We start from the raw sequence: 19,662 nt of genomic DNA on the forward strand, positions 1-19,662 counted from the left end.
AAATTTGCATTAATGCAAACACATTCTGAAACAACAAAAATTTACTTAAATTCTATAGAAATAATAATAATAATAATAAATGCCAACTTTTTAATTCCCCAAAATCATATTTTTAAACCAAATAACAACAAAATTATAATATATAATATTAGCAAATATATATATATATAAATAATATTGTGGTGTGAAATATGACCCGAAAAAGTTTTCAGTCACCAAACTGCACTATTCTGAAACCTTCTGAACATTAGATAATACAATGTGCTGTCCCTGTAGTCAAACACCTTAGGGAACAAAAACAAAACAAAAGAAATCCGTGGCGTTTCTTCTGGGTTTGTGCAACATACAGCTGCTCGTCTGGCTGTCTGTCAGTTTCTATCTGCATTTCTTTGGCTCTCCGCTCTAGAGATCTGCATTCCCGGTGAGGAAGCGCTAGCAATCGGCGATGTTTGTGTGTGGGATACATCTGTGCTGCTGAAGTCACTGTTCACTCTCTCTCTGTGATGAGGATCCATTACAAGTACAGTCTGAAGCACTCCACCGGAAACACCTCTGAAGGACACATGGAGATCCTGGTGGATCACGGTCAGACACTGCGTTTGATGAACTTCAGATCTTTTTTATAGCTCAACTGTTAGATAGATGTTAGATAGATAGATAGATGGATGGATGGATAGATAGATATTAGAATGATTTCTGAAGGATCATGTGACAACGAAGACTGGAGTAATGATGCTGAAAATTCAACTTTGGTCACTGGAATAAATTACGTTTTACAGTATATTCATATAGAAAACAGTTATTTTCAATTGTAATAAAATGTAAATTTTTTTACTGTTTTTACTGTATTTTTGGTCAAATAAATGCCGGCTTGGTGAGCAGAAGAGACCACTTTCTTCTGAAAGAGCGAGCTCTGATCAATCACATCCTCTTCTGGTGCAGCATTTCTTCCCTATTCTGCTGTTGATTTCAGAAAAAGCCTCTCATTTGAGAAAATTGCAGAAGCAAATGAGAACATCATCAAACAGTTTGTAGATTTGGAGAGCGTGAGATGAGAAGCCATAGTTCAAACACAAGACACTAACACTGGATCTAATAAACTCATATTAATATCAAACTGCTTAACTAGCCTCTTTATTTATCCCGTGTCAAAGACTAAAAGCCCATCCAGGGATTAATGCAGTTTTTTAGGAAAATAAACAAGGTCATCTGCTTCCAGCTCATCTAACTTTTCTCAGATCAGAAGGAAGGCAAAGACATTTATCATCCGCTGCTCTCAGGTCTCTTTCCCCCCTGTGCCGAAAAAAATAATCATTAAAAGTTTAGTACTAGCTCCCCGGGGGACGAACGCAGGCAACAAAAGCTGAGATATTTGCTGGAAACTCCCGTGATGACGGTCCATCTGGAGTTTACTTACACTGAACTATATCTCCAAATCAAAACAAAACTTGCTTCAGAATTATTTAAGGAATGCACTTATTTTCCAGAGTCAAAGCATGCTCATTTATACCATGCACCTTAGTTTTAGGCACAGTCAGGAGCAGCTGATCATCTGATCTGAGAGAGCGGACAGGTTTATAAGAGTGTAGAAGCTCAGAGAGGTATGGCGGAGCAAGACCATTTAGTGATTTAAAAGCAAATAACAGAATTTCAAGATGGATCCTAAATTGAATAGGCAGCCAGTTTAATGAAGCTAAAATTGGGGAAATGTGCTCATGTTTACGTGTGCCCGTTAAAAGACGTGCTGTGCATTTTGTATCATCTGGAGACGGGTGATGGAGGACCCACTAACCCCCACATATAGTCAATTACAGTAGTCCAGCCGTGTAGTTACAGAGGCGTGGATTACAGTTTCAAAATGTTCTCTTGACAGAATTGGCTTTATTTTGGCCAGCTGCCTTAAATGAAAGAAGCTTGACTTGATAACAGCTTTGATCTGTTTCTCAAATTTAAGCTCAGGGTCCACTTTCACTCCTAAGTTTGTGATACTAGGTTTAATATAGGATGCCAAGGAGCCCAGATCTACAGGCGGGGTCCCAGTGCTGCCTCCAAAAACCATAACTTCTGTGTTTTTATCATTAAAATTTAAAACGTTCAGAGCCATCCAGGCCTTTATGTCATAGAGACAATTGAGTAGTTGTCCAACAGAGTTATAATTTTTATTTTTAAGAGGTACATAAATCTGACTGTCATCTGCATAACAGTGGAATGAAATGCATACTTTCTAAGTATGGAACCAAGTGGAAGCAAATACAGAGAGAAAAGTAGAGGGCTGAGGACTGAGCCCTGTGGGACCCCACACAAAAGAGGAGCATAGGAGGATACAGAGTCACCTAAGCTAACACAAGAACCAAGTGGAAGCAAATACATAGAGAAAAGTAGAGGGCCGAGGACTGAGCCCTGTGGGACCCCACACAAAAGAGGAGCAGAAGAGGATACAGAGTCACCTAAGCTAACACAAAAAGTTTGATCCGCTAAGTATGACCTAAACCACTCCAGTGCTATGCCACTGATGCCCACCCACTGCCTTAAACGTGAAATCAATATTTCATAATCCACTGTGTCAAAAGCAGCAGTTAGATCTAAAAGCACAAGGATAACACAGTCACCAGAGTCAGTAGCTAAAAAGATATCATTAAAAACTCTTAAAAGAGCAGTATCGGTGCTGTGCAAGGTCTTAAAACCAGACTAGAAAACCTCTAGTATATTATGTACTTCCAAATAGGCCAATAATTGACTGTACACAATCTTCTCCAGGATTTTTGAAAGGAAAGGCAATTTGGAAATAGGCCTGAAATTAGCAAGAACTGACAGATCTAGAGCAGGTTTTTTAATCAGAGGTTGAACTACTGCATGTCTTAAAATTTTAGGGACCACACCCGAGGTCAGACTACTACAGATGGTCCTACAGTGGGGAAAACCTCCTTAAATAGTCGAGGGGGGGGCAGCATCATTTGGAGAACCCGAGGGCTTCAAATGACCAACAACCTCCTCTAAAGAGGAAAAAGTCACCAGCTCAAAATGATCAAAGACAGCCGAGCAGGGGACAGAGATTGAAGGGTCTGAAGCTGAAGGTACAATTGGAGACCTAATAGAAGTGACCTTATCAATAAAAAAGCAAAGGAAGTTTTCACACATAACAGGGGATGCCTCCATACAAGCATTCTGCAGGACATTTAAAAGTGAGTCAATGGTGTTAAACAAAACACGAGGCTTGTGACAATTTGCCAGAATAATATCTGGCAAATTTATGGTTAGAAATTTGTATTTTATCGTTCAAAAGTTTGGGGTCATTTAGTTAGGACACTTTAAAATGATCAATACTGACAGTAAAGGCCAGTATAATGTTAAGAGTTTTCTAAGTAATGCTGTTCTTTTGCACTTTCTATTCCAAAAAAAAAGCTTTCATCCAATATTATTTCAGTATCATTAAAGCGTTTTAATTTTCCTTTTTCATTTTAATTTCAGTTTTAGTCATTTTGTTGTGTATATTTGTCACTTTTTACTTCATTTTATTGTATATATCTATATAGTTTTTAAATTAATTTTATTAATTATATTTCCGTTTTAATTTCTATTCTATTCATTTATAATAACCCTGTTTTCAACATTGATGATTACTAAAAAAAGTTTCTTAATCAGAAAATAATATTTATATATTAACACAGGAGTAATGATGCTGAAATTTTTAATATTGAACATGATACATTTTATTCACATAAAAACTGTCATTTTAAATGGGAATAATATTTCATAATAGTAGTGCTTTTATTGTATATTTCATATAAATAAAGCGTTACTGAGGAGAGAGTATTGACTAAATAAATAAAAGATATCTTAAGTCAATTCTTCACCAGGACTTTGGCTATTAAACAGTTAATGTAACATGGCATCGAAATCACTTGCAATTCTCATAACTCTGTTAAAATAAAACACAGTTCATCTACTGAGAAAATAAATAAGATTTTACTTCATACTTAAAGAACTACCAAAATTATTCAATAGCTATTTTTCTAAATTGCTAACAGGGTTTTTGGGGCTTTTTGTGATAAACTCAGTACTAAGAGATGGTGCACTTACAAACGAAAATCACTGAATTATAGCGAAGCCTATTAAAAGCAAGAAACAACTATCAGTAAATAAATACTACTAATAATAAATAAAATCCTTAACTAAAATGTCATAGCTCGAAAAGTTGAACTAAGTGAGTGGAAAACCTTTTCATGGTGATGTTTTGGTGCAAATGCAGCAATGAGGAGTATCCAATTGATGACATGAATAAATATGATTTTTCAATAGGAGATGACAGGGAACTCATTTCTGCACTTACCGGTTTGTCGGTCAACAGTAAAGACCCGTTCTCCTTCCAGAACGCTGTAAACGATCCGAGCGCTGCTTCCATAGGTCGGATCATCAGCATCCGAGGCCATAACCTTCATCACCGACGTACCTGCGGTCAAACACATCAATGACATCAGAACGAGCCTCACACTTACAGATTTCATCTAGAAAAACAACATCTGATTAGCATCAAATTATAAGTGTTTCTGCTGCATTTAGCTGTACTTTAAGTACATTTATTCAGTGCATTTTCTGAGTCAATTGTGCGTGCCTCAACTGCCTCCTGGCTCCTGATACAAAGCACATATTTACATTTAGTCTCACGTTTTAACTAAAGCAAAGCCTGCAGCCTATAAAGTTTAATGGACCTTATTCCAGAGGGGAAATGCAAGCTTCTCGCAAGAAAAGCCTGGAGAACGCAGACGGGAGAAGATAAAACACACAGAGTTTAAAGAAGGAGTTTGCACACCCATGTCGCTCCAAACCTGTACGAATTTCTTGCACAAAAGAAGAGTTTTGGAGGAATCTCTACAAAGCACTTTTCTGTACAACAACAGCTCACTGTGACCACGTCTGTCGAGCTCCAGAAACGACAGAGAAGTAGCATGAAAGCCTAAGAAAGAATAAGATAACTGTGTGCAAGGAACAGACTGTATTCTCTGAAAATCTGATGCAAATAAGATGGAGCTTCAATCAATCGATCAAGTTCAGAATGTTTTAGAATAGTGCAAGAAGTACACTATATTAAATATACTTTTTTTGATTTGCTGCTCAAGAAACATTTCTTCTTCTTATTATTATTATTATAAATGCAGAAAACAGGGTTATTATAGCTGAAACAAACTAAAATCATAAAACAACAATAATAAACAAAAAAATAATAAAATAAAATAAAATAAAATTTATTTTAAACTTATTTTTCTTTTCAGGGCAGTTTCTTATTTTCATTTTATTTAACATGATAAACTAAAATAACTAAAATAAAAAATAAATAAACAAATAAATGAAAAGCAAATAAAGACAAACTTATAGAACATTTATAGAAATGTCAGAAACAAAATTAATAAAATGTAACTAAACTAAAACTAATGCTAATATTAAAATGGAAAATATAAAGATAAAAAATAAATAAAACAACTGCTACAAAATAACACTGGTTGAAAACTTTTTTTTTTTTTTTTGGAAGCCATGATACTATTTTTTCACGATTCTTCAAGATAACAGCATTTATAAAAAATAAAAATAAAAATAAATGTAACATTAGAAATGACTTTGACATAGCCACCACTAATAACTTGCCCTTAATTTTAGTTAAGACACATCTTTTTCTGTGAAGCTCCTTTGCAACAATGTGCATCGTTAGAAGCGCTATAGGTATAAATAAACATGAAAATGATAATTTTAATGCATGATTGCTAAATAAAAGCATTTAAGAGACGACTCTAGCCCGCTCGGTGACTGTATATGTAGCGTAAAGCAGTGCTGAAGCACTCCAGAGTTTTTATTCGCTCTCAGGTAATTGCTGACAGCTGGTGGTATCCACAAAAGGTCATCGTTGCAGTCTCTCACCAAGACCTGTCATGATACTGTCCGGCCACATAATAGACCTATGCTAATTACGTTAATTAACGAGAAGTGTCAGAATCTTGTTTGTCTTCTGTCACACCCTTGAGGGCTCCCAGAAAAGGACAATAATTTATCATTAAAGAAAAGCATTTTCACCGAAGCCAAACTCCCCGATCGCTATCTGTACGGTAGCTTTATGCTTTCTCAAACCTTCAATCCGTTTAGCACAAGAAACATCAAACGCTTGGATAAAACTCGGAGGATATTCTAACATGTTTCAGTGTGCGGCCGCTCTTTCAAGTTGAGTTTTGTTTATAGCGCACTACTTTGCCTAATGGGGCTGCGGAGGCAAACTTACTGCCAGGAAGATTTGCTGGTGTATTAAAGAAACAGACTCTGCATATCGGCATTCAGTACAACAAATAACTCCCAACATTTTCAGGGAAAAAAAGCACAATCTTCAAAAGATCACGAATGCCTATACTCCGCTCCAGGATAACTCTGAAAACGGCCTGCATTGCATTAAAAATCGAACTGTAAGATTGCATTTCTCTTGAGTGGAGATGATGCAAAGCTATTTCCTTTCATGGGATTACTTACTTATCTTAATTTTCCACAGGTAATAATCAGCATGAAGCTGTCCGACGGCCCGCCCTGAGTCGAGTAACACCACTGGTGAAAAACTATATAAATGCAAATGCTATTTTATTGTGTTTACACTCAAACAGGAAGAGGAAGCACATTAATGCACAGCCTCGGATTCACTAAGGGGTCATTAGATCCTGGTTTATGTGCCCTGGGAACACATAACAGAAAAACACACTCGAGGAGTTGGAGACATACACAATTAGACTTACATGAATTGGAAACTATTTATCAGATGAAGAAAAAAGGCCATTCATGATGCATTAACAGTGTATTTCTAGTCCCATCATGCCTCAAACGTTCCACCATCATCCCCATCCCTAAGAAACCCAAAATTACAGGACTAAATGACTACAGGCCTGTGGCTCTAACGTCTGTAGTCATGAAGTCATTTGAAAAACTGGTGCTGGCCCACCTGAAGGACATCACTGGACCCTTGCTGGATCCTCTTCAGTTTGCCTACAGAGCAAACAGGTCTGTGGACGATGCAGTAAACATTGGACTGCATTATGTTCTGCAACACCTAGACAGACCGGGGACTTATGTGAGGATCCTGTTTGTGGACTTCAGCTCGGCATTCAACACGATCATCCCAAACCTCCTCCTGCCCAAACTAACTCAGCTCTCCGTGCCCACCTCCATCTGTCAGTGGATCAACAGCTTCCTGACAGACAGGCAGCAGCTAGTGAGGCTGGGAAAATACACATCCAGCACCCGTACAATCAGCACCGGAGCTCCCCAGGGCTGCGTTCTCTCCCCACTGCTCTTCTCCCTGTACACTAATGATTGCACATCTAAGGACCCCTCTGTCAAGCTCCTGAAGTTTGCAGATGACACCACACTCATCGGCCTCATTCAGGACGGTGACGAGTCTGCTTACAGACAGGAGGTAAAAGAGCTGGCTGTCTGGTGCAGTCTCAACAACCTGGAGCTTAACACGCTCAAAACAGTGGAGATGATCGTGGACTTCAGGAGAAACCCCCCTGCACTCCCCCCACTCACCATCATGAACAGCACTGTGACTGCAGTGGAGTCATTCAGGTTCCTGGGAACCACCATCTCTCAGGACCTGAAGTGGGACATTCACATTGACTCCATTGTGAAAAAGGCCCAGCAGAGGTTGTACTTTCTCCGCCAGCTGAGGAAGTTTAACCTGCCACAGGAGCTGCTGAAACAGTTCTACTCCACCATCATTGAATCCATCCTCTGCACTTCAGTAACTGTCTGGTTCAGCTCAGCTTCTAAATCTGACCTCAGAAGACTACAGAGAGTAGTCCGGACTGCTGAGCGAATCATCGGTTCAACCCTCCCATCTATTCAAGAACTGTACTTATCCAGAGTGAGCAGAAGGGGCTGTCAAAATCACTCTGGACCCCTCACATCCAGCACACTCCCTCTTTGAACTGTTGCCATCTGGTCGACGCTACAGAGCACTGAGCACTAGAACGACCAGACACAGGACCAGTTTCTTCCCTCAGGCAATCCATCTTCTGAACAGCTGATAATAACGGCGAACACACCACACTTTATATTTATATGCACACACACTTTATTTATCTAACACACATACTTAGTATACACTTAATTTTGCACACAATATATATGTACATACATAACTTCACTTTGTAATATACCTGCCTACAATTGTCATTTGTATATTGTCATTCACTGTCTACATATTTGTATTTTTATTCTTTTATTATGTGTTTTATGTTCTGTCGCTGTCATTCTGTTGTACTGCGGAGCTTCTGTCACGAAAACAAATTCCTCGTATGTGTAAACATACCTGGCAATAAAGCTGATTCTGATTCTGATTCTGATTTTATTTCATTTTACTGGGCTCTTTTATTTCAATAGAGCTTTTTTGGAGTTGTGTTGTTGCTAATTAAATAGATCTTTGAAAATGAGTTTATGTAAATGTCTAAGTATCAGTTAAAGTCTAATTCAGTAACATAAATCAAATTTGGTGAAAGACTTTCTTGGAAACACTATTCGCTCAGAAATTACTAGCAAACCATCATCAGAGAAAAGCTGCAAGTAACACATTGAATTAAATGTGACATTTTGAAGTAAACATATCATCTTTGTTTTATCTGCTTTGAAAAATAATTTTTATAGTGACATTTAAAAACAGATTTATTAATGTTTATAATAATGGTAAAAGACTGTAAAATAGTATAGTGTGCATATACTTTTATATAATCCATCTGTTTATCATGCTGATAGTATTTTAAAATATGTAAATTATGTCCATAATACTTATCTGTATAGTTATTGTACATATTGTAGACCTTGTATATTCTGTACTTACTGCTCATTGCACTTCTGGTTAGATGCTAACTGCATTTCGTTGCCTTGTACCTTACATGTGCAGTGACAATAAAGTTGAATCTAATCTAATCTATTAAAAAAATGGTTTGGTAAAAAATGGTTAAAGGCAAGTTCTCTTAGTATACAGTGAAAACTTTCAGACCAGTGTTTGGAGTGATTATACGGTGTTGTAAATAAAATACAAAGGCCCATTATTTTATGTTGTTGCCACTTCACAGACACATTAGACTGATGGATCATTACGGGAGGTCTTTGTCTCTCAGGTGTGAATCACCAAACATTCAAAGCCAGTCGCTCTCTTGCATTAAGGGCATTCTATCACAAAACATGTTTTACAAATGTTAAATCAATGCATTGTTTTTCTGTGAACGAGCGAACAGAATGATTTCCCCAACATTTTGTGGCAAAAACAAAAGTCTTGTGAACAAATCTTCTGTATGTGTTTTAGGGCCTTATTTCAGTGACTTTAAGTTTTTAGTTTTTTTTGTACTAACCATGCATAACGTTGTTTTTTTTTTTCAAAAACCCAGTGCTCACATTTGTGGCCCTGGAGCACAAAAACAGTCTTAAATCAATTTGTAGCAATAGCCAACAATAAACTTTATGGGTCAAAATTATTGATTTTCTTTTATGCCAAAAATCATTAGGATATTAAATAAAGAGCATGTTCCATGGAGATATTTTGTACATTTCCTACTGTTAATATGTCAAAATATAACTTTTGATTAGTAATATGCATTGCTAAGAACCTCATTTAGATAACTTTAAAGGCGATTTTCTTAGTGTGTAACATTTTTTTATTTATTTTTTTATTTTTATTTTTTTCCATCCTTAGATTCCAGATATTCAAGTGGTTTTATCTCTGCCAAATATTGTTCGATCCTAACAAACCATACATCAATGAAAAGCATTTCAAATTTCGAATAATGTACACTTATGACTGGTGTATAATATATCATTGTAGCCCAGTTTGTGCTAATTAACGTGTAATCATAAGATACTGAAAAAAACCCACAAATGTCAGGACATTTCTAAACTTCTTCAGTGCTCCCAAACCCCCTCAGACTCCAGAGGGTTAAAGGTTACAAACATGTCTCCTACAATGTTCTACTGACTTGATTTTCACCTGAAATACAATGTTATTTTTTAACATTCTAAGAATGTTTTCTCTCAACATTACAGGAATGTTCATTAAGTCCAAATAAAATCTTAATAACATCAAAGACGTTCCTGAGAATGTTGTTCTAAGACTGTTTTCTCTCAATGTTATGAGAACAAAGTTATTATAAGAACATTCCATAAAACGTTCATTTAACGTTTCATAACTTAAAATAAATAAGTTCTGAGAGCATTCCCTTCAAGTTTGGTACCAAAGTACATGCATATGATTCACATCAGAGTCTAGCACTACCTTCTGATGCATGCAACTGCACCGTTTGTAAGAGTGTCCAGCTTCATTTCCTAAACATTAAAGGGTTAAGGGTGAGAGAAGGAAAGCCTGTGGTCTGGAGCGTAATAGTTGTGTGTTTGAGCTCTCGGTGTTTTCTAGCAAGTGCAAATATTGGCCCAGAAGTAGATCCCTATATAGCTTCAGCATCATGCAAGAGTGGGCTGGGAATTCAATATGTGCAACCTTTATTTATTATTTATTTTGGATTATTTTATTTCTTTATTTTTTACTGTTCTTCTAAAATAGCCTAACAAATGTGTGTGAGAAAAAGAAGTTAAAAATACACTGAAATGCTCTAGAGTTTTAGCAACAGGTTATGCTCTACTATCAGTCACACATTCGAGATATATATATATATATATATATATATATATATATATATATATATATATATATATATATATATATATATATATATATATATATATATATAGGAAACACTTGTGCTACTTAATTTATTTTATTAATATTATATTCAGTAATAACATGTTACATTGATTAAAGAGTGATAGTAGAGATGTATATTCCTTAAATCAATAAACACTGATTTTCGATTGTAACAGTATTTCACATTATTACAGTTTGAACTGTTTTAGCAAATAAAAGCAGCCTTGATGAGCATATAACATATGCATATAACAACTGTATCAAATTATATCCGAGTTTTTTCTTCTAGTAATAATCAGTAATTATGTTTTGCATAATGCAAAAAAAAAAAAAAGACAAAGCAAGCCTCATTTGCTTTTTGACATTATTTTTTATGACAATTAAGCACATTAATCACCCAACTGTCTGTCAGTGGCTGATTTAATTAGCATGCGGGTTTTAATTAAAAACAACAACATGTTTTCGGACAGGATGTTTTTGCGACTGTATTTCAGTAATCCATGCATTGCAGAGGAACAGTGTGAAGTTCAGTTTGATTCGCTGCAGTGTTTCTATGAGAAGTAATCACACGTACAGCATCAGAGTTCAGCAGACGTGGCCCTTCTTCACCCACAGCAGCCCAAAATCCTGCTAATATTTGCAGAGCAACACGGGGTGGTGGATGTGGATTAAACAGGGCTTGTGTAGGGCAGGCCGGACCGGTTTGTTTTCCCCTGCTAGCATCTCCACACACAAGTCTAGATTGGCACGATCATCAAATATAGATCAAACAATAAGCTGATGTGGAAGCTCTCCATCCCATACCCACCGGAGACGCTCTGGTCCAGAGACTTATCTCGGGGTTTGGCGTGAGATTAACCCACTAGCTGATCTTTGATCAGGTGACGTCTGTTTGAAAATCTACAACCCAGAAGGTTTGAGATGAAGAGCTGTTCATGGAAGAGCCGAAGGAGGCTGTGTAGAAGCAGGAAAAGCCAACAGCACTGTAAATAGCCAATGAAAAATGCATACGCTAAGATATGAGAGGACACGAAGCTCTAAAGCTAAATTTATTTTAATGTGCCCATCCTTAAAGAAGACTGCATTTTCAGAGGCGTCCCTCGCCGCCAGTGAGATTAATGCATAAATGCACTTGAAAACATTTCCATGTCCCATATATATATATATCTTAATATGTTGATACAATTTAAATTCAAATCATTTAGTAGTCCAACTTCTGCAAAGAAAAACTGATAGATGTTATGTTATTTTGGACCAAAAATGTAATATTGTGCTCCAAGATTCAAAAAGTCAACATAATATTTGGCATAATGCTGAAGGCTTTACTTCCTTTGTGGCATTATTTTGATGAGTGCATTTTTCAATTTAGCACATTGATCATCTAACTGTCAACAGCTGATTTAATTATTAGGCTGAAAAAAAAAAATAAATAAAAAAAATAAATAAATATATATATATATATATATAACACAAATTTATAAAAAAAAATGAAAAATAATACATTATAATTTTTACTGGAGTATATACTGCAAACACACACACACACACACACACACACACACACTATATATATATATATATATATATATATATATATATATATATTGTAACTTTATTTAGTCAGTCTCTTGCCAAAATGCTTCAAACTAAATTTTTCTTGTTTTAATAATAAGTTATGTTTTAAATACATTTGTAAATCCTTTAAAGGTAAAAAAAAAAAAAAAAAAAAAAAAAGCCAGTCTCCATGAAGTGGCGTCATGTCTTTGAGAAATCAACAGCAGAAACATTATTAAGGATGAATGGATTTGATGGATTAGTTTGTTTGTGTCACACTAAAACATTTCATCCGGCTTTATAAAATCACAGAAATCAGTATAACAATATAAAAACTTATTTTAATAACATTAAAATCAACTTCATATAACGATCAATCCTTTACTGATCAGCGGTTATCAGACTGACACAGACTGACAGCCCTGTAACAGAGATTTGTGTCCGCCGCTCTCCTCTATTTAACCCCGTCAGAGTCGCCCAAATCACTCCACATTATCAGTCGTTTAGTGCTCCCATAAAAGCCAAAGTGTTTTCCCGTGAAAAGTTATTCCTCTCACCATCTCAACACCTGATTCACTTTTCATTCGCCCACTTAAAAATAAAGACCACGCGCTTAGATATGAGCGGAGACTGAAGAAAAAGAAAGAGCTGGGTAATGTTGTGTCATTAAAGTCAATGGGCCACTGCAGGGATCTTCGAGGAAGTCCCATCAGGATTTACAGGACGTGGGATATTCTTCATCCGCTTTGACAAAGTACTTAAACAGTCTCCATCCAGGATGCTTTATTGGGGGATCATGTCTCGCTACCATCACTATTGCAATTGTGCATTGAAATTTTGTAACTTTTCAAACTTGGAGAGTTTTGCACGAGAAAATATTGTTGAACTTGATTCTGTTGCATATAACATTTCCGTGCATTTAGATTATGGAAAATATTTGTATTTATTTTTTTAACTGTATCATATTAAAAATGTTTCCCCTAAAAGTAAAAATTGCAAGCAAATATTATTTCAGTATTTCTTTTTAAAAATTGCATGCAATTCCTGAGTTCTAATTGTTTCTACCATTTTATTTATTTATTTATTTATTTATTTATTTATTTATTTTGTCAGCGTATACTGCAAACAAAACAGGTGATATGTAATATATATATATATTACAGCAAGTACTGTTTTTAACTACATAAATGCTATTATTTTCACACTAACTGGATTTACACTAATTAAGCAATTTTAGTTCATTTGAAAACATTGTTACTGTTTAATAAATGCAATAAATAATATAAATAAATAATAAAATAATACATAAAATCTAAAAGATGAAAATAGTTGATAATAAACTATACTATATTTATTGAGTCCTGATAAATAATGATATCAATCTAACAATTATATGTAAAAAATAAAAAATTAAAAAATAACATAAACAGTAAATAATAAACTATGCCATATTATTTGAGTGCTGAAATCTTAACCTGTATGATTTACAAATATGTTTAATCTGCATAATATTATATGCAGTTATTATAATTATATATGAATTATAAAATCGGCACTAGTTTGTCTTAACATATGTAATCATTTATTTGTTTACGGTCATTAAAACTGTTAAAGTGAGTGCAAGACAACTTTTTAGGTGAAAGTATACTAGAAATAAAAAAAAACTAAGAAACTAAGTGTAAAAGAATTAACTGATGGGGTTAAAAACATGTTTAAGGGGTCATTTTTTTAATTATTCTGCTGGACATTCTGCTAAATATTCTGTTAATGAATGAATGGCAGAATTTTAATGCGGTGCTGAATTATTCCTGTAAGCAGACATCAAAAAGCAGAAGTTAAGGATCGAGGCTGATGCATCCGCAGCAAATCTCAAGATCTACGCACAGAGGAGGATTAGATATTAATCCCATTTTATTCAATTTAACACAGAGTAAAAGCAGAATCATTTTCATTTGGAATATTTAAAGGCAATCTGTTTAAAATAGACCAGAACGCCCCATTTCTCCTCTCCTCTCTTTTGAATTAAGCGCCCGCAGCTATGAAATACCTCATATCTTCTTCTGGTGTCCTTCTTTAAACGCTCTCTGCCACTTTATTAAAAAGTTGTACCTTGCAGTGGGTGTCCATGTTTACAGCGACCTTGATTCCAGATCTTTTCAAGCCTCAAACTGATCCAAAAACTATTGTGCAATATTACAATGCACTGTTTGATACCTCAATGTCATTTTATGCTTTTAGATGTAAATAAAAAATAACTGAGCTAAAATAGCATTACTACTGAAATCAACTACTCTCACAATGCATTGCAAAATTCAAGTAAATCAAATAAAAACTGTGGTGCAAATGAAACCAATTACTGGAACTAATCATAATGCATTTTTGAATACCCTGCATTTAGACACATTTCATTAAAAAGGTGCAAAAGTGTGACTTCAAATTGCAAGATGCACTGAAAAATTATGTAGTCCTATCAAAACCTGCTGTGCATTGTAAGCCTACTGGCTTGAAATGTCTGTTTCATGATGCATGTTGCAATACCTTTATGTATTTTTGTGCATTTGGATGCAGTGGCTCCTCAGTCAACACAGATCAGATCAGTTCAGACGTCAGAACGCACAGTGACACAACCTTTCCATCGGCCATCAATCAAAGCTCTCCACTCATAGTACAACAAGCCTGCACGCCACAAACACGTGTGCCTTCATGTCATTCAGGATAATTACAAAGCAGCACTCATGCAGAACTAAAGCCTGGATCCTGAAGTCACCCAAAAAGTTCAACATTGTTCTACTGCCGCCTTCTCCGTTATTTCCTTCCGAAAATGCAAATCTCTTGTGAATGCTATGGTGCCGCCAGCTTTGTGTGTCTATTATCTGACACCGGCAGAAACCGTATGGGTGAAGCATTCAAAGGGGTTCTGCACATTTCCTCTAAAACCACGGTTAGACATCTGTTGCACAACACCAACATGCATCATATTATTTTTGCATGCATCTGAAGAAGTCTGAAACTGTGGGCAAAGCGTAAATATTTAAAACCTTACTCTGGCTCTCACAAATGGAGGAAGGGAAGAGATGCATTTGGTTTAATTATTCACAGATATAGCTTTACTCCAAACAAACAAGAGACAGAGTGAAAAAAAAAGTTTTCTATGCTGCACTTCACTTAAAATAGACACCATGAACGAGTCGTGCATGTAATTTGACCCTTTAATGCATCAAATACAGCCACAGAATACATATTTCAAACTTTTTTTGAAAAACAAACATAGATAGACAAATGCTATACTCGTGCTGGAGTGATTTCAGATTAATGTGATTAGCAGGAGGTGTTTAGTCCCTCTCTGCGGCTCATCTCGGAGTTAGCCAGCATCGAGCATATATATATATATGTGGATAATATGCAAGCAAATGTGACTTGGCTTCGACAGCGCGCTAAAGGCCTCGAGTATCAGCGAAGCCACTGGAGAGAAAGAAAGAAAGAAAGAGAGGCGGAAAATGACAAAGGCGGTAAGTGAAAATGAATATGCCTGGGGCTCGTCCGTGATTACTTTTTTTTATGATTATTGCTGAATTCTCTGTGGCGGAGTGGTACGACAGCGCAGCTTATTAGATCAGTTGTTCACACATCTACACGTCGAGTTTGCTGGAAAGCGACTGCACGCAACATGTGGTTAGATTAGCTCTGTCTGCTGCGGGACAATTAGCTCGGTTACGTTCGGCCGGTCACTTAAAGCTCTGAGGATGGGAGATGACTGCAGCTCTTTATATCGGATCGAGTTTAATATGAAGCGTGAGCCAGGCCTGGCTTCAGATCCGTGTGCTGTTAATGAACGTTAAAGACCAATTAAAAGTTTGCACACGCCTGAAATCAGTTTTGTAAGTGAGGACATCATGCTTACAGTATTTACAAATTTACCATGTTATATTCATTTAGCTATTACACGAATTCATTTATTTATTTATAATTATTTTTCCCTTAAATATTTATTTCCTTTCTAAAAATAGCAAATAAAACAAAATAAAGGCAAAATAAAAAAAACAACAAATTCCAAATATTACTAAATATTACCATATATGAGACAGTTTTTTTCTTATAATTTATATATTATAATAATTTGTTTTATTTATATTTAAAATTAGCTTTTATTTTTATATCTTCTGTTTTTAATTTTATTTACACTTTTTGTAATTTTTCTGTGTGTTTTTTAAAACTATTTTTATTGGTTATTATTGGTATTTTTATTGGTTATTTAGATCATTTCTGGATTAAAAAATGCATAAAAAAGAAATTTTCCAATTAACGATAGACATTTTTGGGAATAATTAAGATTTTCTGAAGGATCATCTGGAGGTAACAATGCTGACAAAAATCTATTTCATTTTAAAATAACAGGCATTTTCAATTTTAATAATATTTCAACATATTACAAAATCATACTGAATTTTAATCACATATATGCAGCCTTGATAAGCACAATAGACTTTTTGCAACAACAAAAAAAATAGCTGAATTCAATGTATATACAGTAGCAACATAATCTGATATTAACTTAGCTATTTTTATATAGTTTGGTGTTATATACTCTATAGATTCTCTTATTATGCAGTATTTTTTTCATGCACTTAAATGAAAATACACCAGTGAGTTTGTCTGGCCGAGTAACAATGAGTCCATTAATGCTTGTTCGGTCCAGGACCTCAAACATAAGCAGAAAACAAACAGGAACTGCTTGACTAAGCAGAGGCGTTATTTCATTACAGCCGCCGCTGTTCAATGTATAAAACATGAAGTCCACACTTCTTTAATGTGTAATTTGACTGAAAGGTGGAGAAGCCTACAGGGAGCTCATATTTCTCTCTTCTGCGTGTCAATAAGCAGCGAGTGGCTGCCGTCGATGTGCTGAGGAAGCAGGAATTAATTTCAATCAGGAAGTTCACAGCCGTGCAGCGCTGCAGTGATTACATTATTGTAACCTGCATTTAAAAATGCTTTATATCCGCAAACACGCACGTAAGAGCTTCGGCAGAGGTGCACCTGATACAAAACACACTGGAGATTATACTAATATAATAAAACAGATGCCAACAATGCAGTACTTCTAAAAATACTATGGTACTCCCATTGGATACTCACATTGCAAATGCAAGAGTTGACTTAAATCATTGTATGCATCTCTTTTGAGCATGTGAATAATGAAAGTGTATTAATAAAAACATGAACGAAATGCACCATGTTTGTTTGGCTTGCATCATGTGGTTTCTCAGCAAGCATCTGCTCAAACTGTTGTTTTGTCGTGACAGTTATTGATCTGAAGGAGAGAACTACTCTCTTTTGGGCTTTGTGTAACAACGCTGAGGATGCAAAATATACTTAGCATTTTGAATTGTGACCTGAAACTAAAACAATGAAAAAAATTTAACAATAAAAGTAATTAAATTAATAAATGAGTATAATATAAATATTATATTAAATATACTTATTTTATTTCAGCTAGTAGCAAGGGCAACATTTCTCATTTTTGTTTAGTTTAAGTGCTGAAATAACTAAAACTAAGTAAACTTAAAACTAAAACTTTATTTAAAAACTTCACAGACAAACAAACAAATAAATAAATAAACAAACTAAAATGAAAATGTAACTGAAAATAAATAAATAAATAAATAAATAAATAAATAAATAAATGCATAGTTTCATGTTGGATTTTTTTTTAATGTAATGCGATTTAATTTAATGTTTACATAACTTTGTATTGTTTAATTACTAAATTATTTAAATAACAATTTCTATAGATTAAAACTGTTAAAACATTGCTTATTATTAAATAATATTTTAAGAAATATTTCATATTTCTTATAGTAAAACTACACTAAACATTTTTTTATTTTTTTATTTTTTTATATATATAAAAACTACAATATTTAATATAAAAAACATAAATAAATGAATAAAAACAATAAAAATAACTTAGATACTGGTAGTTTTTTATTAATAATTTCAATTTAGTTTTATTTTTATATTTTCTGTTTTCATTAACATTTTTAATTAAAGTTTTATTTATTCTGTTGTGGATTTTTGTCTTTTTTGTCATTGTATTTATTTTATTTATTTTTGTAAATGTTTATATAGTTTTAACAGTTTTTAATTGCAGTATTAGTTACGTTACTACATCAAGATAAACTAAAAGAGTTTTCATTATTATTATTATTATTATTATTATTATTATTATTATTATTATTATTATTATTATTATTTTGGTTTAGCTAAAATTATTTCAGGTAACTTTTTTCATAGATTCAAAGAACAATAGATTGTACAGATAGCAGTTCAAACATTTCTTATTAATAAATAATATTGAAATTTATTTTAAATTAGAAATTGTTCAAATATTGTTTAGGTTTTAATTTAAATACAATAAGCCTGATCAATGATATTCAATATAACACTGATCTGAACACACAGTGAACACCAGTTTGATTTCTGAAGCGTATAAATAGCGCGTAACTCTTACCGACAGGAGAGAGCTCGGCCACACTCCCGATGTAAGGACCTTCTAGAAACTTGGGCTCGCTGTCGTTGATGTCCTGGACCTTGATGACGAACTCAGACTCGGGTTCCAGCGGTGCGTCGGTCAGACGGTCTCGTGCCTGAGCTCGTAAGGTGTAGAAGGTCTTCTCCTCTCGGTCCAGACGCTCGGTGGCGTGGATGTCACCCGTGACCTCGTCTATGATGAAGACAGTCCCTGCTCCCTCTCCAGAGATGGTGTACTTTATAGAGCCGTCGCCTTCATCAGAGTCTGAATGGATCTGTGGATTAAAGCAGAGGTCAGGAATCCAGTCTGGATGTGCTGCTGGATACAGTGAGATGTTCTGTATCTGAATAGTATCTGAAGTATCTGAAACAATGAAAATGTCCATTTAAAAATGGAATGACAAGAAAACAATTACAATGCATAGAAATTAAACGTTCAGACAATGAGGAATCTCATTAGTCCAAGACAAGCTACAAAACATGAAAAAGTACATCATTTTTGACTAATGCCTGATCACTTCTGATGTAATATAAAGCTAACAGAACCATACTGCAACATACAAAATTCCATTAGATCAGTTTAAGGCAACTCTGTAACTTTAAAATAATTCCATTAAAAAAAAAAAAAAAAAAAAAAAAAAAAAAAAATATATATATATATATATATATATATATATATATATATATATATATATATATATATATATATATATATATATATATATATATATATATATATATATAGAGAGAGAGAGAGAGAGAGAGAGAGAGAGAGAGAGAGAGAAACATTGAGAAAATGTCTGGAAAAGTGTGATATTTGCTATTATATACATCATAAAATAATAACAACAACAACA

The 19,662-nt window shown here is 34.5% G+C and overlaps 1 protein-coding gene across 1 annotated transcript in view; it reads right to left on the bottom strand.

Moving 5' to 3' along the window:
* The window catches only part of LOC113087626 (cadherin-22-like), a gene marked incomplete at its 5' end in the record, with an annotated part of 64,731 nt that extends 45,562 nt beyond the window's left edge, over positions 1 to 19,169 (bottom strand). Inside the window, 2 exons of the mRNA XM_026255597.1 lie at positions 4,331 to 4,450; positions 18,786 to 19,169. Of these exons, the coding sequence (XP_026111382.1) occupies positions 4,331 to 4,450; positions 18,786 to 19,169 (504 nt within the window). The remainder of the gene's footprint in view (positions 1 to 4,330; positions 4,451 to 18,785) is intronic.
* Between the last annotated feature and the right edge of the window lie 493 nt (positions 19,170 to 19,662).

The sequence above is a fragment of the Carassius auratus genome, unplaced genomic scaffold (genome assembly GCF_003368295.1).
Source record: "Carassius auratus strain Wakin unplaced genomic scaffold, ASM336829v1 scaf_tig00044914, whole genome shotgun sequence".
NCBI classification, from domain to species: Eukaryota; Metazoa; Chordata; class Actinopteri; order Cypriniformes; family Cyprinidae; genus Carassius; species Carassius auratus.